Source organism: Dermacentor albipictus, chromosome 9 (assembly GCF_038994185.2).
Source record: "Dermacentor albipictus isolate Rhodes 1998 colony chromosome 9, USDA_Dalb.pri_finalv2, whole genome shotgun sequence".
NCBI classification, from domain to species: Eukaryota; Metazoa; Arthropoda; class Arachnida; order Ixodida; family Ixodidae; genus Dermacentor; species Dermacentor albipictus.
The window spans coordinates 68,956,367-68,974,004 of record NC_091829.1 but is presented as its reverse complement, the minus strand read 5'-3'; the positions used below and the strand labels follow the sequence as shown (position 1 = coordinate 68,974,004).

The 17,638-nt window shown below is 48.9% G+C and overlaps 1 protein-coding gene across 4 annotated transcripts in view; it reads right to left on the bottom strand.

Annotated features, from left to right (window-relative positions):
* The window catches only part of LOC135908598 (calcyphosin-like protein), a 46,301-nt gene that overhangs the window by 11,083 nt on the left and 17,580 nt on the right, over positions 1-17,638 (bottom strand). For 2 of the 4 annotated variants that reach the window (XM_065440419.2, XM_065440421.2), the window contains exons 2-3: positions 5,817-5,977; positions 786-969 (exon numbers count right to left, since the gene is read on the bottom strand). In XM_065440419.2, the coding sequence (XP_065296491.1) occupies positions 786-969; positions 5,817-5,977 (345 nt within the window). Of the gene's footprint in view, positions 1-785; positions 970-5,816; positions 5,978-9,023; positions 9,043-10,054; positions 10,867-17,638 lie in introns of those variants that run through there. The other 2 variants (XM_065440420.2, XM_070525562.1) reach the window with 2 other exon arrangements.

Sequence of the window (17,638 nt, the reverse complement as noted above, 5' to 3'; positions counted from 1 at the left end):
GAGTGCTTTGTGACGAATTCCACAGACTCAAACAACATCGCCTTGACACAATCATGCAACGTTGCTTTGCATTACTCGATCAGCCCCACCAATTTGTAACCTCCACTCTCAACGTACGTTCTCCGGCTGCTCTCAGGCTTGACGTCACGCCGACTACATATTAAAGAAAAAGAAAAGAAGATTAAGGAGTCCTATAAAAAATCCTAGAATGGAAAGCATGCATGACATAACTGATTAAATCAAGCAGGCTAGTTAACTGCTTGTCAACGCCCCGTTTTAAATGGGATGCCAATAAATCATCATCATCATCATTATTTGCATCGCATCGTGCCACTTGTCACGCGATGAGAGATGCGCGCCGCGTCGCGTCGACATGTAGCAGTTGCACGTAGCAGTTGCATGTGTAGCGGTTGCATGTTGCATGTAGCTGGACCTGGTCAACTCAAGCAGGCTAGGTGACTATTTGTCACCTCCTCGTTTCAAAGGTGATGCAAGTAAACTATTATTATCATCAACAGAATCGTACAGCGCCACGGGTCAATGGATGCGACATGTGCGCCGCGTACTCTCGATGCCAGCGTTTGCTCTTCGGTACACGTTACGGCGCCTCCTCTCGAGGTTCGAACCCTCTAGCTGCGTGCTACCAAAAATGTAGCTCCTATATAGGAGAATGCGAGGAATGACAAACATTCGGGTCATCAAGGGGCTGCAGCTAGGACCGCGAATTCACTGCGAACGGTAACAGAGCTTTCTTTCTTTCCTGCTCACGTCAGCGACAGCCTTACTCTGATAGTGCGGATGAATTCGTCGAACTTGATCGCTCCGGAGTTGTCGGCGTCGAACATCTCGAACAGCTTCTCGTAGTCCTCGGCCTCGAGAAACGGCGCCATGCCGGAGTCGTCCAACCCTTTGATGAACTCGTCGCGAGACAGGTCGCCGCTGCCGTTGTCGTCCATCCGGCGGAACACTCTGAAACGAGCGAAACGACAAGCGCGCACCACATGCATGAATGACGCTTGCGTGGAGTGGTCCAGCACTCCAGCGGCTACGCCACGTTTGTGGCGTAGCCGCTGGAGTTCGAGACGTGCTGGCCACGAGCGCCAAGGGGGCGCACCTGCGGCACGACCACTCGCGAACTTATCGAGGCGCAGGCCCTCGTGCCGGCAGCACGCAAAACGAAAGCACACATAAGCCTGACCGCCATCGTTCGAGAGATAATAGAGAATTTTAGTGCGTCCGGTATTCCGGAAAGCGCGGGCGGTTTGCCGGATGAGCGGGGGCGTAAACGTAAGTGGCCAGATTGGTGGTGCCAGCTGGTGGTGCAAAGCTCAACCACCTAAACACAGAGCTAATTACTATGTTCTTCTCAGCTGGGGTGTAAGTTTTCGACAGCGGCGTAATTGCGAACACAATTACGCCGCTGCCGAAAATTCGCCCCAGCAGCGAAGCAGAATAAAATGGGTTACTGCAATTTTAGCTCTGTTTGTCTGGTTGAGCTCTACATCACCAGGCGACTGCACCACTCCCGCCGCTCACGTTTACGCCCCCGACCATCCGGTAATCCGCCCAAACCGGCCCCGTTTGCCGGAATAGCGGACACGCTAAAAGTCTCTAATGTACGGGCTGATGATGCCTTATTTTTATGCAGTACAGGGTGAAAGCTTTTGCACCTTGGTTCGTCGTATGACTATGCCCTCACCGTTAAGGAGTAAAATGTAATCGTTGATTGGGACATATTTTCTTTGGCAACTTTCCGCAGCAAGTAAACATCAGTGAGGCAGCGACAGACAACACGAAAAGCGCATGAATTAAATTTTAACAAGTATCGCTCCCGAGCTCTCGCGTCAGATATGTTTGGAGCACACCTGGTGGTCAAAGTAGTCGCTGGTGCGGTTTGCGTTTGCTATCGGCCAGGATCACTGATCTCTACTATTGTACGGTACGGATCAGTGGGCAGAATAATATTTTACAGACTAAACAGATATGACTGTTAGACATGGTACAAACCAGCGCCATTAAGGTTGCAACATGTCTTTTTTTTTACTGCGTGCAGGTTTTCATAAAACGTGCAGAACTTCACGGGCATGTAATGCAACCTGCTGCACAACTACCAAGGGTTATGATTTTAACGTATAATTGTCATTGTAAGCGCTTGCTTACGAATGCATAACCAAACTCCTTACGATTTTTTGTGTTAGCCTAGTTCAAGGCAAGACTTATTCCGACATAATGCAAATAAGGTCGACGATAGATTTTCCTTTCTCAACCCGTCCTTTATACGCACAGCGACACCAATTTATAGAACCAACGTAGTCGACGACGAAAATTTCGGCCGCCATTACATGAATATTTCATAAGTGCATCAATACACTTCATAGATGTGTCTACCGTTTATGAAGATTAAATGTTTGCAGCTGCTTGTAGCCTTTGTAGCTGCACGTGCGATCCTGCGGTGAATAACATTTTCCTCTGTTATTCATAACTATTCGTGGCACAGATCATTCTAGCTGCGGCTATGGCGCGGTCTCACATAGCGGTTCGCTAAAGCGAGCCGTTTGCTAAAGCGAGCCATTCGCTTGGCCTCGTGTGATTGATCCGAATGGCGCTCACGTCAGTCAGCAGAGACACGCGATTCTGACCAATCACATGGTGCCAAACGAACGGTTGGCTTTCGGAATCGTTATAAAATCGCACTCCATATAGGTGTCTGTTAACAGCGTCCCACAGAGAAAGGCCTGCGAAATTTTAATAAATACGCAGCCTCTTGCGGAATCAAATGTACTTTTTTTTCGCATATGGCACCGAACTTCTGCACTTGCTTTTCTTTTTTTGTCTACGAGTGTAGTATTTCTTTTAAAGTTATGAAGCTAGTAGGGCTGTTGTATATACTAACTGTTGCTTTCGCGAAATATTACCAGATGGCGCTTCAATAATGTTATGAATGGAACACACACTGAGCAAACGGGGGACACCGGTGGTTGCGGGACGAACTTGGCACCGGTTGCAGAGAATTGTCGAAAGAATGTTCGGCGGTTCAATTGCAAGTTCCACGGCGGCGCGGCGTCACATTTAATATCGTCCGTCCACACGGTCACTCTATTTGATTCCTTATATCCTTATTCATATTTTGCTGCCAGAATTGATACGCACTTCACGCTGCATTGCCTCCGATACCCACGTATCTGTAAAGCAGAACTGCGTCGAACGCTATACGCTCACTAAGCCAGCGCTGTGTTCAAAAACAGGATGTAAGCATCGTTGACGTCTACTGATTGGCTTTATGTAACGTATAAATCCCCGAGACAGTAAAAGTCTGCCACCAACACTTATTTACAAATTTTTAGGGTATACGCTCTTTTTAACTATAGGAACGCGGCTGTTATCCTGAACTTGTACATTTTGCCAAATAATCATACGTATCAGGTAATTCTAATTAGTCCAAACCAAACTTTGCTATTTTAACTCTAAATTAATTATTCCACTGCTGAATGCTACAAGTTGTGTGATATGCCGCAAAGGAACTGAACTGATGTTGCTAGTCGCCTACCAATAAACCGTTTTTTCCTCATTCACAAGTACGCTTCCTCCGCACTGCACATTTGCGCAACTAATAGCAGTACCGGTCGTCGTTAAAATGAAAAAAATCATGGGGTTTTACGTGCCGAAACCACTTTCTGATTATGAGTCACGCCGTAGTGGAGGACTCCGGAAATTTCGACCACCTGGGGTTCTTTAATGAGCACCTAAATCTAAGTACACGGGTGTTTTCGCATTTCGTCCCCATCGAAATGCCGTGCAACCGTGCCGTGAAAAGAAGGCAAAGTGCTAGCTGCACATACTGATACTTGTCTATTACAGTTGGTTTCATCACGAGAGCAAGTCTACATTTTTTTACATCATAATACAAGCAAAATAGGCCGTCATAAGTTGGACTAACTGCCTCACAGGAAAGCTATCGTTGCAATTATGCGAAATGCCTGTTCATTTGCCTTCCGGCGGCCGGCACATTAAGCCTTTGCTGTCAGGGAAAAGCACTATCTTGCTGTTTCAGAAACTGCATTTTCTATGCTTATAGCCTTACACACATGTCCTTAAAACATAGCTTTGTACTGTTGGGAGTCTTTGTTTTACCTTTTGACCGGTTTCACTTTCATCAGATTATCATTGTTTTCAAGTTGTTGTAGCTCGGCGCAATCGTAACTTCCTCCAGTTTATCAGCTGAAGCGTCGCGGACATACTCCGTCTCTCGGTCACCGCGTTCCATTTACGTCGGAGAAAAAAAAATGCTTTACGTGCCACTACTACCATATACGATTGCGAGTCACGCCGAAAGGGGGGGGGGGAACTTGGGATTAATTTTGACCACCTAAGGTTCTTCAACATGCACCTCAACAGGTGCGCTTTCTTTTTCTTCTTTTTTGTTTGCACTTCACCGTCATTCGAAATGCGTCCGTCCGCGGCCAAGATTTGATCCCGCGACCTCGTTCTTAGCAGAGCAATACCAAAGCCACTAAAGCAAACACGGCGGGTCCTTCCCCCTTAAACGTGATTTCATCTTCATTGTTGGTGCTATAGTGAGTACCCAGTGAAAAATGGGGCAAAGTTAGCTTGACTTTTACTCTCCTGTCTGGTCGGCCCAGTGCGCACACACAGCAGTTCAGCAGGAACGTAAGTGCGCTTACACCGAAATTCAGCGAAATTCTGCACAGCCGGACTCATTCGGTATTACAGTCTGAATAAGCGCGCTCATGAGTAAGTTTGCAGACCTATGGTCTAAGCAGATTTAAACGTTTTAGACTAGAAGAAGATATTTTACACATACTGCATAGGAGTTTCATAAAATCATTAATCGCAACTAGAATGGCATTATGAGCATTTTTGATGCCTACTGTAGGGGGGACATCCATTTCAGCGATCTCTAATTGCCCCTGCCGTGCGTATACCGACATGAACACGCAAGGTATTCCCTAGTGTGCGGAGTTGACTCATTGCTGCTAATCTCACCGAACCAAAATATTGTTACCGCAGTTTCGACGCGATTCTCCATCGTATACGCTTAGATGTTGCCTATGTAGGCGTCCTTAAGAGCCACCTTCTTCGTGCTTGCAATTTCCGCGGCATAAATCGTGTTCCTCCCATAAATCCGTTTCACCGCAAGACATCCCTCTCAACCGAGAACGCATTCTGCTTTGCGATCACGGCACACACGCGCAGACACACACACAATACAGAGGCACAACGAGCGCTTACTAAAGCTTGTTTATTGTTATTTTCATTCATTCATTGCTCAGAATAAACAAGTTTTAGTAAGCATTTGTTTGTTTGTTTGTTTGTTTGTTTGTTTGTTTGTTTGTTTGTTTGTTTGTTTGTTTGTTTGTTTGTTACCCACCATGGTGCTTAGTGGCTATGGTGTAGGGCTGCTAAGCACGAGGTCGCGGGATCGAATCCCGCCCACGCCGGTCACATTTCAATGGAGGCGAAATGTGAAAACACCCATGTACTTAGATTTAGGTGCACATTAAAGAACCCCAGGTGGTCCAAATTTCCTGAGTTCCCACTACGGCGTGCCTCATAATCAGGTCGTGGTTTTGGCACGTAAAACCCCATAGTTTAATTTAATTGTTTGTTTGTGTTTGTTTGCTTGTTCCCAGTATCTGCTCTCTCCTGCTGATCTGAATGGTGAACCGACTTACTTTGCAATACCCAAGATTCCGGTCATAGTCAGGTCGTGGTTTTGACACATAAAACCCCATAATTTAATTGTTTGTTTCCAGTATCTGCTCTCTTCTGCTGCTCTGAAGGGTGAACCTACTTACTTTCCAAGACCCAGGATTCCGGCCGAGCCCCGCTGAAGGCACAGGAGTCGCAGCTTCTCCACGGCGTCCGACGTGTTGTGCAGTTGCCGGGCAGCCGTGAGCTTCATGACGTTCTCGTTCCGAGTCTGGGCGGACACCGGTCGAGGCATGGCTCGGCGTCTCTGTTTGGTCACCCGACCAGATGCGGTGCAGAACAAAGAGAAAGAAAAAAAACTGTATTCGAGAGCGTCCGCGCGAGCACCCTTCGTATAGGTGGACAACTGCAATGCCAAAGGACACTCAGTGAATACCTTTGTCTGGAGCCGATCAACGTTATAACAAAGTATTTGGCATATAACGCGCCCGTGCGGAAGCTTGAGCGAGAAGCAACGCTCTTGGGCTCCCTTCCTGTGCTGTGTTTAGAAAAAGTTTATTTCGACAAGAGACGATACGAACACTGAGTCATAATCACGGCACAATTCCACGCGGACGATAACATGTAAGACACGAAACAGAGCGCGTTGTCAACGCGAGTAGTGTCCGAGTCCTCACGCACCAACATATAAACACGTATACCCACGGAAAGGCACAGTTACACATAAACTAAATGCCACATGTACAAAATGATTTTCAATATATACAGTGTGCACAATGGTTATATACAATGATGATGTGATAGAACACTTTACACAATTTTGAAGTGATGTGCACGAGATGTGTATATACAAAAATGATCATGTATACGAGAGGACACACACACAGAAATCACGGGCACCTGCATTCTATGTGCATTAAATGAATATTTCTGATGGTCTGGCTACAAGAACCAGGCTGGACGAAAATTCAGCCATACGCGTCCATTAGCCACCGACAGGAAACGACATGACCACTGTCGAAGGAACTCTTCTTCTCCAAGGAAGAACAACTCCTCCGACAGAAACGACAGTAGTTCAGAGTAGAGCCTCCCCATAAGTGGAAATAGAGCGCGGTGACGACGTCCCATGGCAACTGCCTCGCACCGGTTACGCCATAGACAGAAGGCCCCCGCAGCAATTAAAAGTCGCGCGAAGCGGCCACGTGAGCAGCGACCAGATGTAATAAAGCGGTTGACTCCAAGGCCACGAAATCCAGTATGCACGGCCCTCCAAAATATCCTGGCAACGACGCATTGCAGCAGTACGTGTTTATTGGATTCTTGAAGGGGGCAATTGGGACACTGCGAAGATGGGACAACGCCCCACCGCTCAAGCCTGTCCCGAGTTGGAAGCACTTGCCACCCTAGACGCCACATGAAGTCGCGTAGGTGGCCAGGCAAAAATGACGCCGTTATCGCATCCCACGACACATTATTGGAACGTGCGAGGCGTGCTGGGGGAACTAGAGGAAGCAGTAAGGCTGACATAGTATCTACTACACGGGTTTGGAGAACGTCTACATCAGGACATACCTGTTGTATGTGGCGATAAAATGCCACGGTCGTACAGTAAAATGTAGGCGCGTTTAACACTTGTGGGCCGCGATTTAAGTGTACGCCCGGTAACATGTAGCGAATTTTCGTGCCAAGGAAATAGCAAGCGAGTTCACGCGCTGGACACTGATCATGCTGTAACAGACGGAGCAGAAATCGCAGAGCAAGCAGCCGGCAGCGGACAGACACGGATGGGAAGGCGAACCCACCGCGAGAGCGTGGTTGCCCAAGCGCCGCGCGACAGACTAGTTCTGTACGGCCCGACCAGAAGAAGGCACCAAGAAGGGACTGCAAGGACCTAGTAACCCGTAATGGTGGCTGTACGACGTGACAAACGTACCACACTCGGCCGCAAAATACAGACTGCGCTAAGTACCTTCTTTCTGATAGGGGTAAATCATAACCTTGAACATCTTCAATATTTCGCCTTACATCTTCAAGAATTGAGAGCCACACAGAGTCTGATATACCATTAGAGGTGTAGTCAAGGCCTAAAATGCGAAGAGAATTGCTCTTTTGAAGACGGAAAAGGGGACTTAGGCGTGTCTGTGGTGAACCAATGAACAAATAACGACATTTTGAAAAATTTAGCGCAGCACCTGAAATATTTCCGTACTCAGTGAAAATTCGAAGGCTACGGGTTAAGCTATCTTCATTCCTGAGATATAATGTGATGTCATCGGCGAAGGCTGTCACCTTTACAACACCGCTACCAGGCAGTGGGAGACCGCATACGTAAGGGTCTCTCACTATTGAGCGCAGAAATGGTTCAAGACTGAGCACAAAAAGTACTGGGGATAGAGGGCACCCTTGTCGAACGCCACGAGTAACCGGAAACGGTGCACTTTCTCGACCATCAAGGAACAATGTACTTCGGATATTTGAATAGGTATTCCTAATAAGTTGAACAAAATTTGACGAGAAGCCGAACGAGGTCAGTACATTAAAAATGTAGTTATGTTCAAGGCGATCGAATGCCTTTTCTTGATCCAGTGAAACTAAGAGACCACGTGCCGACCTGGTCAGCGTGTATGTCATTATGTCACGAGTAACGAACGAAAGACTGTGTATCTCTCTGCCAGGGACTGAGCATGCCTGATGGTGTCCTATTAGGGAAGGCATCAGGCTTCTCAAGCGCCGGGTGAGAACAGCTGTGAAGGTTTTGTAGTCAACGTTGAGAAGCGTGATTGGCCTCCATTCCTCTGGACGGACTGATGACGGATCGTGCTTAGGTATCAGCACAATACGACCGTCCCGAAAACTGAACGGGAAATCAAAGTTCTCAAAGCATTGGCTGATAACCGATACGAAAGTGGCGCCAATATCTTCCCAGAACGTTACATAAAACTCCACGGGTAACCCGTCCGGCCCTGGGGCCGAGCCACGCTTCATTGAAGATAATGCTGCCTTCACTTCCTCGGCTGATGGTCGTGCACAAAGACGGTTAGCTACCTCAGGTGGAACCTGAGGCAGACCACTAAGCAAAGTATGAAGACCTTGAGAGCCAGAATCTATTTGCATGGTCGTACGCGCCATGTTTTCAAAATGCGTTACAAAGAGCGAATAATCACGTGTGGGAGGTGGTGTAACAGGAAGTGATCTTGGGGCTGCAGTACGGAATGCAGTCGGCTGTCTAAAAAGCGAGTTTCTTGAAAAGCGCAGAACTTCGGGGTGTGCACACGGATTACGTCTGCATCGCCAAGCAGCAGCTGACAAAGACGACGCCGCGATGAGGCGTTGGAAACGCCTCCGTAGCTCACGCTGCCAGGACCGCATCAACGGAGTCAGTTGATTGACCCGAAGGGCGATGCGGAGCTTCGTGGCAGTATTCGCCAGTTCCTCTGACATACGTCGTCTGAGTGCACGTCCTTCAACTGAACAGTGTAGACGCCACTGCACCTTAAGCGCATCCCATGACTCTCGGTCAGATCTAGAAACAGAGGCGCCCAAAACTCGTGGCAAACAAGAGCGCGAGCGTGCGTCATGTAGAACGCGCATGTCCAGACGCCAGGGTTCTACTGATAAGGAAGCAGGGAAGCGAATTTCAAGTATTACTGGTTTGTGATCGGAAATATAAACAGGGGATGAAGGTAACGTTATCATATCAGACTGGGTGACATACTGAGCTAAACTGCTTGGCACATAGGCACGGTCTAACCTGCTTGACGACGCACCGCGTCGCCAGGTCCAGGCAAAGAAAGAACCATGCAAAAGTTGATATGTATCTAGCAACGAAAAATGCTGGACGAGGCGACGCAACTCCCGTGCGTTCCAATCAGGGCGACCCCAGCCCGGGCCCTGCACATCTGCTCGCGTGTCTAAGACGCAGTTAAAATCCCCAACGAGCACCACGTGACGACCGTCAAGGAAATACACGTCCAGGTCACGGAAAAAATCATTGGACTTAATGGCCTGCGCGGGTCCATATATGCACAAAATCCGTAACCTAAATGAAGATAGTACACAATCAAATGCCAATATTCGCCCAGTCCCATCATAAAAGACATGATGATCTCGCAAGATAGCTCTGTTGAAAATAATAATACCAACTCCGCTAGATCGTGATGTAGCGAAGGAGAAGAAACAGTCTAGGTTAAAAGTGCGTTTGAAAGTGAGGACATGTCCAATGGTGAAAAAATTTGTTTCTTGTAAACACAGTATGTCACACTGTTTTGCGCGGGCCACGCTAATAATTTCGGCTTGTTTTACAGGACTTCGGAACCCTTGTGCATTTAATGAAATAATTTTCAGGGTGTCAGGCATAATTAATTAAATGTATCACCAAACTGACCTGCATGGTCGTGTTGCTCAAGTCGGCGCCCCGGGAACAAGTCCAGGGGTTAAGCAGTCCACGCGTCACTTCTTCGACCCTCTCGAAGAAGGCCGAGGTTTTTTGGGCCGCTGTAACTCGGCACGGCGATCGGGGCCGCCGTCCGAGCCAGAGGCTGACGCATGAGCGCGCTTTACGTCTCGTGGGGCCGCCATTTCTATGTCGAGTTCATCCAGGCTCGGCGAGAGTCCAACGCTGCTATCAACTCCGAGGCTGAAGCTGTTTTCTGATGAGGATGATGTCGGTAGCGGTAAGACGGCGGGATTGGTTTCATCGTCACCGACAACCTCGGCAGCCGGGGGCCCACCCAGATGCAATGGCTGCGCCGCTGTAGGAGATGCAACTGAGGCTGATGAAGCCGCAGCAGACTTCGTGGGTACATCGACTGCAGCGATCGCAGGGTCAGACGCTATATCCGCGTTCAAAACTTTGCTGGGATCAGGAGGAGTGATGGTAACAGCCGAAGTGGAGGCGCTTTCGGCTACAGCACGCGTGTCCCCTGCTTGAAAGGCCAGCGAACATGGCGTGTTGCGATCCGCCACGTCACGGTCTTCTTTTTCAGTAGAGGAGGCCGGCGAACATGGCGCGCTGTGACTTCTCGAGCTGCATGCCTCTTCTTTTTCATTTCTTGACGCTAGTTCATGCGGTGTCAGTGCAATTTCTTTGGTTGTGGCGTCACGCGCAGTCGCAACCGCAGTTGACGCCGGCGGTAAGGGGGGAAAGGCTCCAGTAGCAGCGTCTGAGTATGAACGCCGCACAGGGCACGCGACCGTAGGGTGACTATCCCCGCAACGCCGACAACGCCGACGGTCACACCCGTCGCTTTCGTGGCCATGGACGCCACAACGGCCACAGAACGCTGCGGTGCACTGTGCACGGTAGTGGTCGCTGGAACCGCACCGACGACACACGCGTTGCAAGCCGCGGTAGTCAAACGTTACACGATGACCAGAGACTCGGAGATAATTGGGGACAGGTGTTGTGGGGCTCATTTCCATACGCACGAAGCGTGTGCCCGTGAGCACGCCACGTCGTCCGCTCATGAGACCAGCACTGACAGACAGAACCTTGCCGTATGGTGATAGTGCCTGGACGAGGACTTCGTTCGGAACGAAGGACGGCAAAAAGAGGCAGGTTACGTTGGTTACCTGCGGGCCAACGGGAACGATGGGACAACGCTCGCCACCAATGACGAGGCAGCCAGCATCGACGATTAGAGTCATGGAAGCCATGCTCTTGACGGTGACTTGGAAGTTGAGGCCTCCCATGTGCTGAACGCAGTAGACCTCAGAGAGGCCAACTATTGAGGCCGTCGCGTCGACGACGGTCTCGGGACCATTCCCCGCAGGGACAACAACATCGAAGACGTGGGCCTTCGAGGGAGTCCATGACGCTGTAGGCGCCATGGCGTGAGAGGTGGACGTCCCCGACGTGGAACACGCTGGGGCGTCGGTAGAACCGCTTGTTCCGTGCGCCTTCTTCCTGTGCTTTATCAACGCGATAGCGTTTGGGCATCGCGTCGGTCGTAGTTTCGGGAAAAATCATTCGGAACCACAACCACGCAAGCCCTCCAAGTGGCGCAGAGGCTTTAGTGAGATAATTGAATTCCCCAAAGTAACAGGCGTAAGAAAAATCGTAAAGTACGAACTGAACACAACATACAGACATGATAGTGTTAGATTGTAATTTGAATATACCAGAAAACATAATTCTGCTGCGCGGAAACTCAAGCACGAAACCACTTTTCCAGCGTTCCTACCATTCGTAGAGCAGCGCGGCCCGCTCGGTTCCTTGCGACAACCCCATCCAGATGGCGCTCGCGTCCGCGCATCCGCGAGAAAGCTGCGCTCGTTCGGGAGCATGACAGTATAACGAATAACGAAAGTACGATTGTTCATGCAACGAACAACGATCCCGACGACCGCAGAGGAACGTAATGGCCATTGCACAAAATTTACAATATGTAAAGGATTGTTCATAACGGTTTATATGCACGAGAAAGGAATGTTATTAATCGTTGCTCAATACAGTCATCCTTTCTTGGCGTGCCAGAAAAAGCGCCGGGCGCGTCATACAAAGAGAGAAAGAGAAGCGGGGGGGGGGAGTTAATCCCCTCTTCTGCCCGTTGATTACGTGCACTACTACAGCCAGGGAAATGTTCGTTTTAGATTGCTCTGCGCCTCCTGTCACGTGTAAGGCTGCTCAGTTTGCCCATATATAAACGAGGCAATACAATTAAACCAGCGAAAGAACAGTACTGCGAAACTGAACCTGTACCGGACCGTCGAGAGAGTTGTTTCTCGGGATGCTGCAGGGGCAGAAACTCGTCGTGAACAGCAGCGCAAGTAGCTACACCCAGAGGCAGCGTGTCGCACTACAACTAAACGGTTCTTGAGGTACTTGCGACATCGACGACGACACGTCGCTCGCCGCCGGTGTCGCCGTGACATTCCGTGTAAATTCCAAGGGCGATAACATCGCCGCACGTCGTACGCTGTATGTGCGAGTGAAAGCGTGCGAGGGTGAGCAAGCGATGACGACTTTATATAGCACGCGCAAGGGAAGAAAGTAGGGAAGAAGCGCGCAGTCTTCCGCCGCGCCCCAAGCACCGGGTGCCGGGCAGAGTGTGGGGGGAGGGGGTTCTGTTCCCGCGGCTAAAGCCCCTTAAACTTCGTAGAGTAGCGACACTCTCCTCCTCCGCCTTCACTCCACGTTTCTCCTCTCTTTCACTCTCCCTCCTCAACCGTGGCGCCGCCTACACTGCTCGAGCGTAGCAACGGCGCCAACATGCGCTCCTCGCCACTCCGTAGTCGTTTCTCGAGCAAAAATGGCGCTGATGTACGACGCGAGGGACCACGTGACGCTATTAGGCCAATAGCGACGCGGCGTCGGCCTCGGCCAGAGCGCGCGAGGAGGAGGTGGCATTCTTCAAAGCGTGGCACTACTTTACGAAGTTTAGGGGCTTTACCCGCGGCTAATGCGTGTGGCGCGGCCGCGCGGGCCCTATTTTGAAAGCGGTCTCAGACGGGGACAGACTTCCGCCGTGCACTGTGTTCTCGCCGCACGAAGGTCAACTCGCTCGCCGCTGCTGCCGCGCTTCCTCACTCCAGCGTTTTGACAGCGAGTTTCCGCTGTCATCGAATGAGATGTGTTCGTGTTTGCTTGTGCGCGCGTGACACCGTCCTTGTTGGTTTAGTTAGTGAGCGAATGTTTACAGGAATTCTGTATCCTGTTCATTATCGTTCCGAATGGAGTTCTCCCGAGTCCTCTGGGCACTGTACAGGTCAGTTTAGAATTCTTCCGCTGCATTTACTATATCTTCTGAATTGCTGATGATATTACCCTGCTTATCTTCCAGTGCGCACATATTGGCTTGCCCTATGTCAAGTTTTGTTCTCATGGATTTCAAGCTGCATCCACTTCTTTACTGATTTCCCAGTCTTTCTCACGTTCTAATTTCGAATATTCCTTACTTTCTCCTTGTTGATCATTTTTGATAGTTCCTCGAATTCTATCTGATCTCTTGAAATGGACAATTTCATGCTTTGTTGTTTCTTTATTAGGTCCTTTGTTGCTTGGGAGTGCTTACATAGTAGCCTTGGTGCCTTGCCTCCCACTTCAATTGCTGCTTCTGAAACCAGCCTAGTTAAGTTTTCATTCGTTATATCCATGTCATCTTCATCACTGTTATAAAGCTGCATATTTGTTGGCAAACATCAGCCTGATTCGGTCTGCAATTACCCTTACTACGTCTAGGTTGGCCTGTTTTTTCTTGCCTAACATTACTCTTCAGTAAAACTTCATTTGGGCCTAGCTGGTACATAATTCTGAACTTAACGTTACAGCGTAAACACCTAAGACGAACCCCAGCGTGTGTCGTGCCTTTCTTTTTGTGGTTCGTCTTAGGTGTTTGCACTGTAACGTTAAGTTCAGAAGTAACATTACTCTTTCTATCTTCATACTGAGGGAAATCCTAGACGTCACTAACCTATGATCCCTGCACTTTAACTTACCTAACACTTCTACATACTGCACAATTGCTGGGATCGGCAGAGTATCAAATCTATTTCATTTTTTTTTTGAATTAGGGTTTTTCCAGGTCCACTTTCGTTTGCTTCGCTTCCAGACGGAGGTATTCATGATTCAGAGCTTATTTCTTTCGACTAATTCTATCAATACCTCTTCTATAGTGTCCCCAAAATCAATTCCGTAGTTGCCAATTGCTTGTTCACCAGACTACTTTTTCCTCACTTTTGCATTGAAGTCGCTCATTACTACAGTATACTGAGTTTGCACTTTTCTCATCGCTAATTCAACATCTTCACAAAACTGTTCTATTTCTTCATCATCGTGACTGGAGGTTGGAGTGAAGGCTTGTACTACCTTTATTCTATACCTCCTACTCAGGTTTATTGCCACCACTGATACCCTCTCATTAGTGCTGTAGAATTCGTAAATGCTGCCCTGCTATGTCCTTATGGATGAGAAATCCTACTCCGTATTGTCTCTTATCTGGAAGTACTCTGTAGCAGAATATGTGGCCGTTAGTCAGCACTGTATAATCCTCACCAGTTCTCCTAACTTCACTAAGGCCAATGATATCCAACGCAATGCCTGGTAATTCCTCCAAGAGTGTTGCTAAGCTAGGTTCATTCGAGAGGGTTCGTGTGTTGAACGTTGCCAGATTCAGTTTCCAGTGACGGCCTGTCAGGATGCGGAGATTCTTAGCACACTCTGTAGCGTCGAAGTTCTGACCGCCGCCTTGGTCAGGTGCTCAGCACTGCTGGGGACTGAAGGCCATGGGTGAAGTAATACTAAACTTTAATCCTAAGGGCTGGCCCGTCATCTAGGTGGAGGAGAGAGGAATACAAAAGGTAGGATTTCTTGACAGGAAAGACCTCAGCTAGTGCGCGCTAGTCTGCTACTCTGCACTGAGGAAGAGGGAAGGGGAGTGAAAGTATTGGGATGGGTGATAATGATAAGAGAAGTGGTGAGTGCTTATGCGTATTAGACAGTGGCCGTACTAGAGCCGCTCGACTAGCTTGGTGTCCTGCAGAAACTTCAACAGCGCTTTAGTTGCCCGCATTGAATTTGCAGTGTTGCCGAGGATAGCGCCCTCCGACAGTGGTTGCGTGCCAACGCTGGCTAGGCAACTTTCCAACGTCCTTCGATCCAGCATATATGCTGGGCGATCGAACAATGTGTTCCAGCGCTTCAGTCGTCTGGCAGATGTGTGGAGTTAGGTACAGGACGTTGCCTTCCTTCGCGTAAGTCAGAAGGGCCAGCAAGGAAGCCTTGGAGCGATGCGTCGATATGGTCCACTCCTCACAAGAACGTCACTCCCAGAGGGCCGAGTATGAGCGGCTTCTGATTGACGCTTGGTGTGTCTATAGTAGATGTGTCATGTCTATGCCAGACCCTCAGCTCGGGCGACCAATGGTGCGCTTGTACCATCTGATGACTCGCCGGTTTATTGGCAGCGCCTGGCGTATGAGTATATACCCGAGTCGCCTGGGCAACGTCTTGTGGTGGATGGAGTTCTGGGAGCGGTGTCCAGAAAAAGTTGTCTCTGCTCCCGCTAGATCCGAAAGACCGTTTCCGTCGTGAGAGCGGGTATCCACGGTAAAGCAGTAGGAACGACCGCGGGGTTCTCCGAAGGCTGTCCTGGAGGCGCAGCGGTCTATGACAATTTGCTTGCTTGCTACCTATAATGGGCCTGTCAGTTATCCCCCGTTGGAGTGGTTGTGGCTTGGTGTCCAATGTAGGCGAATCTTGGTGCCTTGTTGGAGTAATAACTTTTTAAAGCACTGCTTGATGCAGGTGGGTAGAGAATCGGCGAGACTCGTCACATTTCGATTAAATGCACATTCGCAAGACGGCGACACCAGCGCTACTATACTCCCGTGCTGACGTAAGGACAGGGAACGACAGGGTGGCCAAGAAGTTATCCGTTTGAGGGCAACCACCGCGAGTGGGCACGTCAACCTTTAATTTTCGTAAGAATTGTGCAACGCTCCTGCTATCGTTTCCTGCTATCGTTGATCGTCAATAATTACCGAATTAGCTTACGCTTCCCCTAAATTCACCCAAAACGCAAGCTGTGATTGGCTCACAATGCGGCTACGTCTTCTCTTATTGGCTCAAAACGTAAACCTGGCCGAATTCGACACTGTTCATAATAGCACACCAGATGCATTTGCTCTGGCGACCTCCCATGCCACAGCGCTCTTCATATTTATCGAAAAACCATAGTGGTAGTGACGAAAGGCGTTAATTATTCTTGGCGTAGAAGGTGGTCAGGAGCCGTTCCGTCAATAACCAGTGAATACACTTCGTGCGTGGGAAATCCAAATCATGTCCAAATATCCCTGAACCTTTACGAAGACAAATATGACATCCTCCAAATGTTAAATTTTGGATATACTATACCACGAGAAGTCCCAAGAATATTGCACAAGGACTTTCTTGCGGGATCGTTTAGCTGTCTCGTGACTGAATCACGTTTTCTCAGATGTTCAAATTATAACTCGAAACTATTGGCGTGTGTACTTATTTATCCATTTCTTTTTTCGGGGATGTATTTCACCCGCTAACTTAGTTTTCGCTCAGCGCAAGTCGCGCCTGCATGATTTAGAACTTACTCGAATGCTATCGCAGATTCCATCTGTTGTGTATGTTCACGTCAAACTTTGTGTAATCGGATTGTATGCGCGACACGAACTGTGCAGTACTTTCTGGAAGGCACGCGGGCAACAGGGATTACGCTAGAACGTTCGACGAGTCCTGTATAAAAGAGACGCGCTTGACCCGCAGATCAGATTCCAACGATCGTCGTTCTTTGAGTGCAGCCTGTTTGACACGATATCGCTAAGGAGCCCGTGTCGAAGAAAATCCGGCGTCGAATTTTCGAACCATCCATACCCACGCCGTCCATGTGACGCAAAGAATTCACTGAACGAGTTGAATTTCTCAAGCCAGAATACGTGCGAAAATCGTAAACTACGACTTACACACAACCTACAGACATGATAGCTCTCGGACTGCAATTTGACTATACGAGAAAACACCATTCTGTTACGCGAAACTCATTGCAGCGAACACTGCGAAATGTTCTGACATGTACATGCAATGTACCCAGCATGTCTCCATGATATTCCTCACGCGCAAGCAAGGAATGTTCCCATGACGGGAAAGTGTGGGGAAGACGATCGAGCGAGGTGTGCCCGACGGACGAACTCAGCAAATCACCCGGATATATGTATATTCTTGTACCGCATGTCCGAAAAATGTCTTATGGATATCAGTGCGGTGACGGCGTGGGTGCCGACTACGCATAACTGTTGACTGCAGTAAAATTTTGTGGCAGTACACCTTTGAAAATTGAGCATATACTATGTGTTCGAGAATGAAATATGAGTATGAACCGTCTACTTTTGCATGTTTGCCCACGCCGCATTATCACATTGTTGTCTCTCTCAAAACTCGGATAACTAAGCGAAGTGGCGCAGACGTTAAACGGCTATTCTGCACACTCTGCCAGCACCT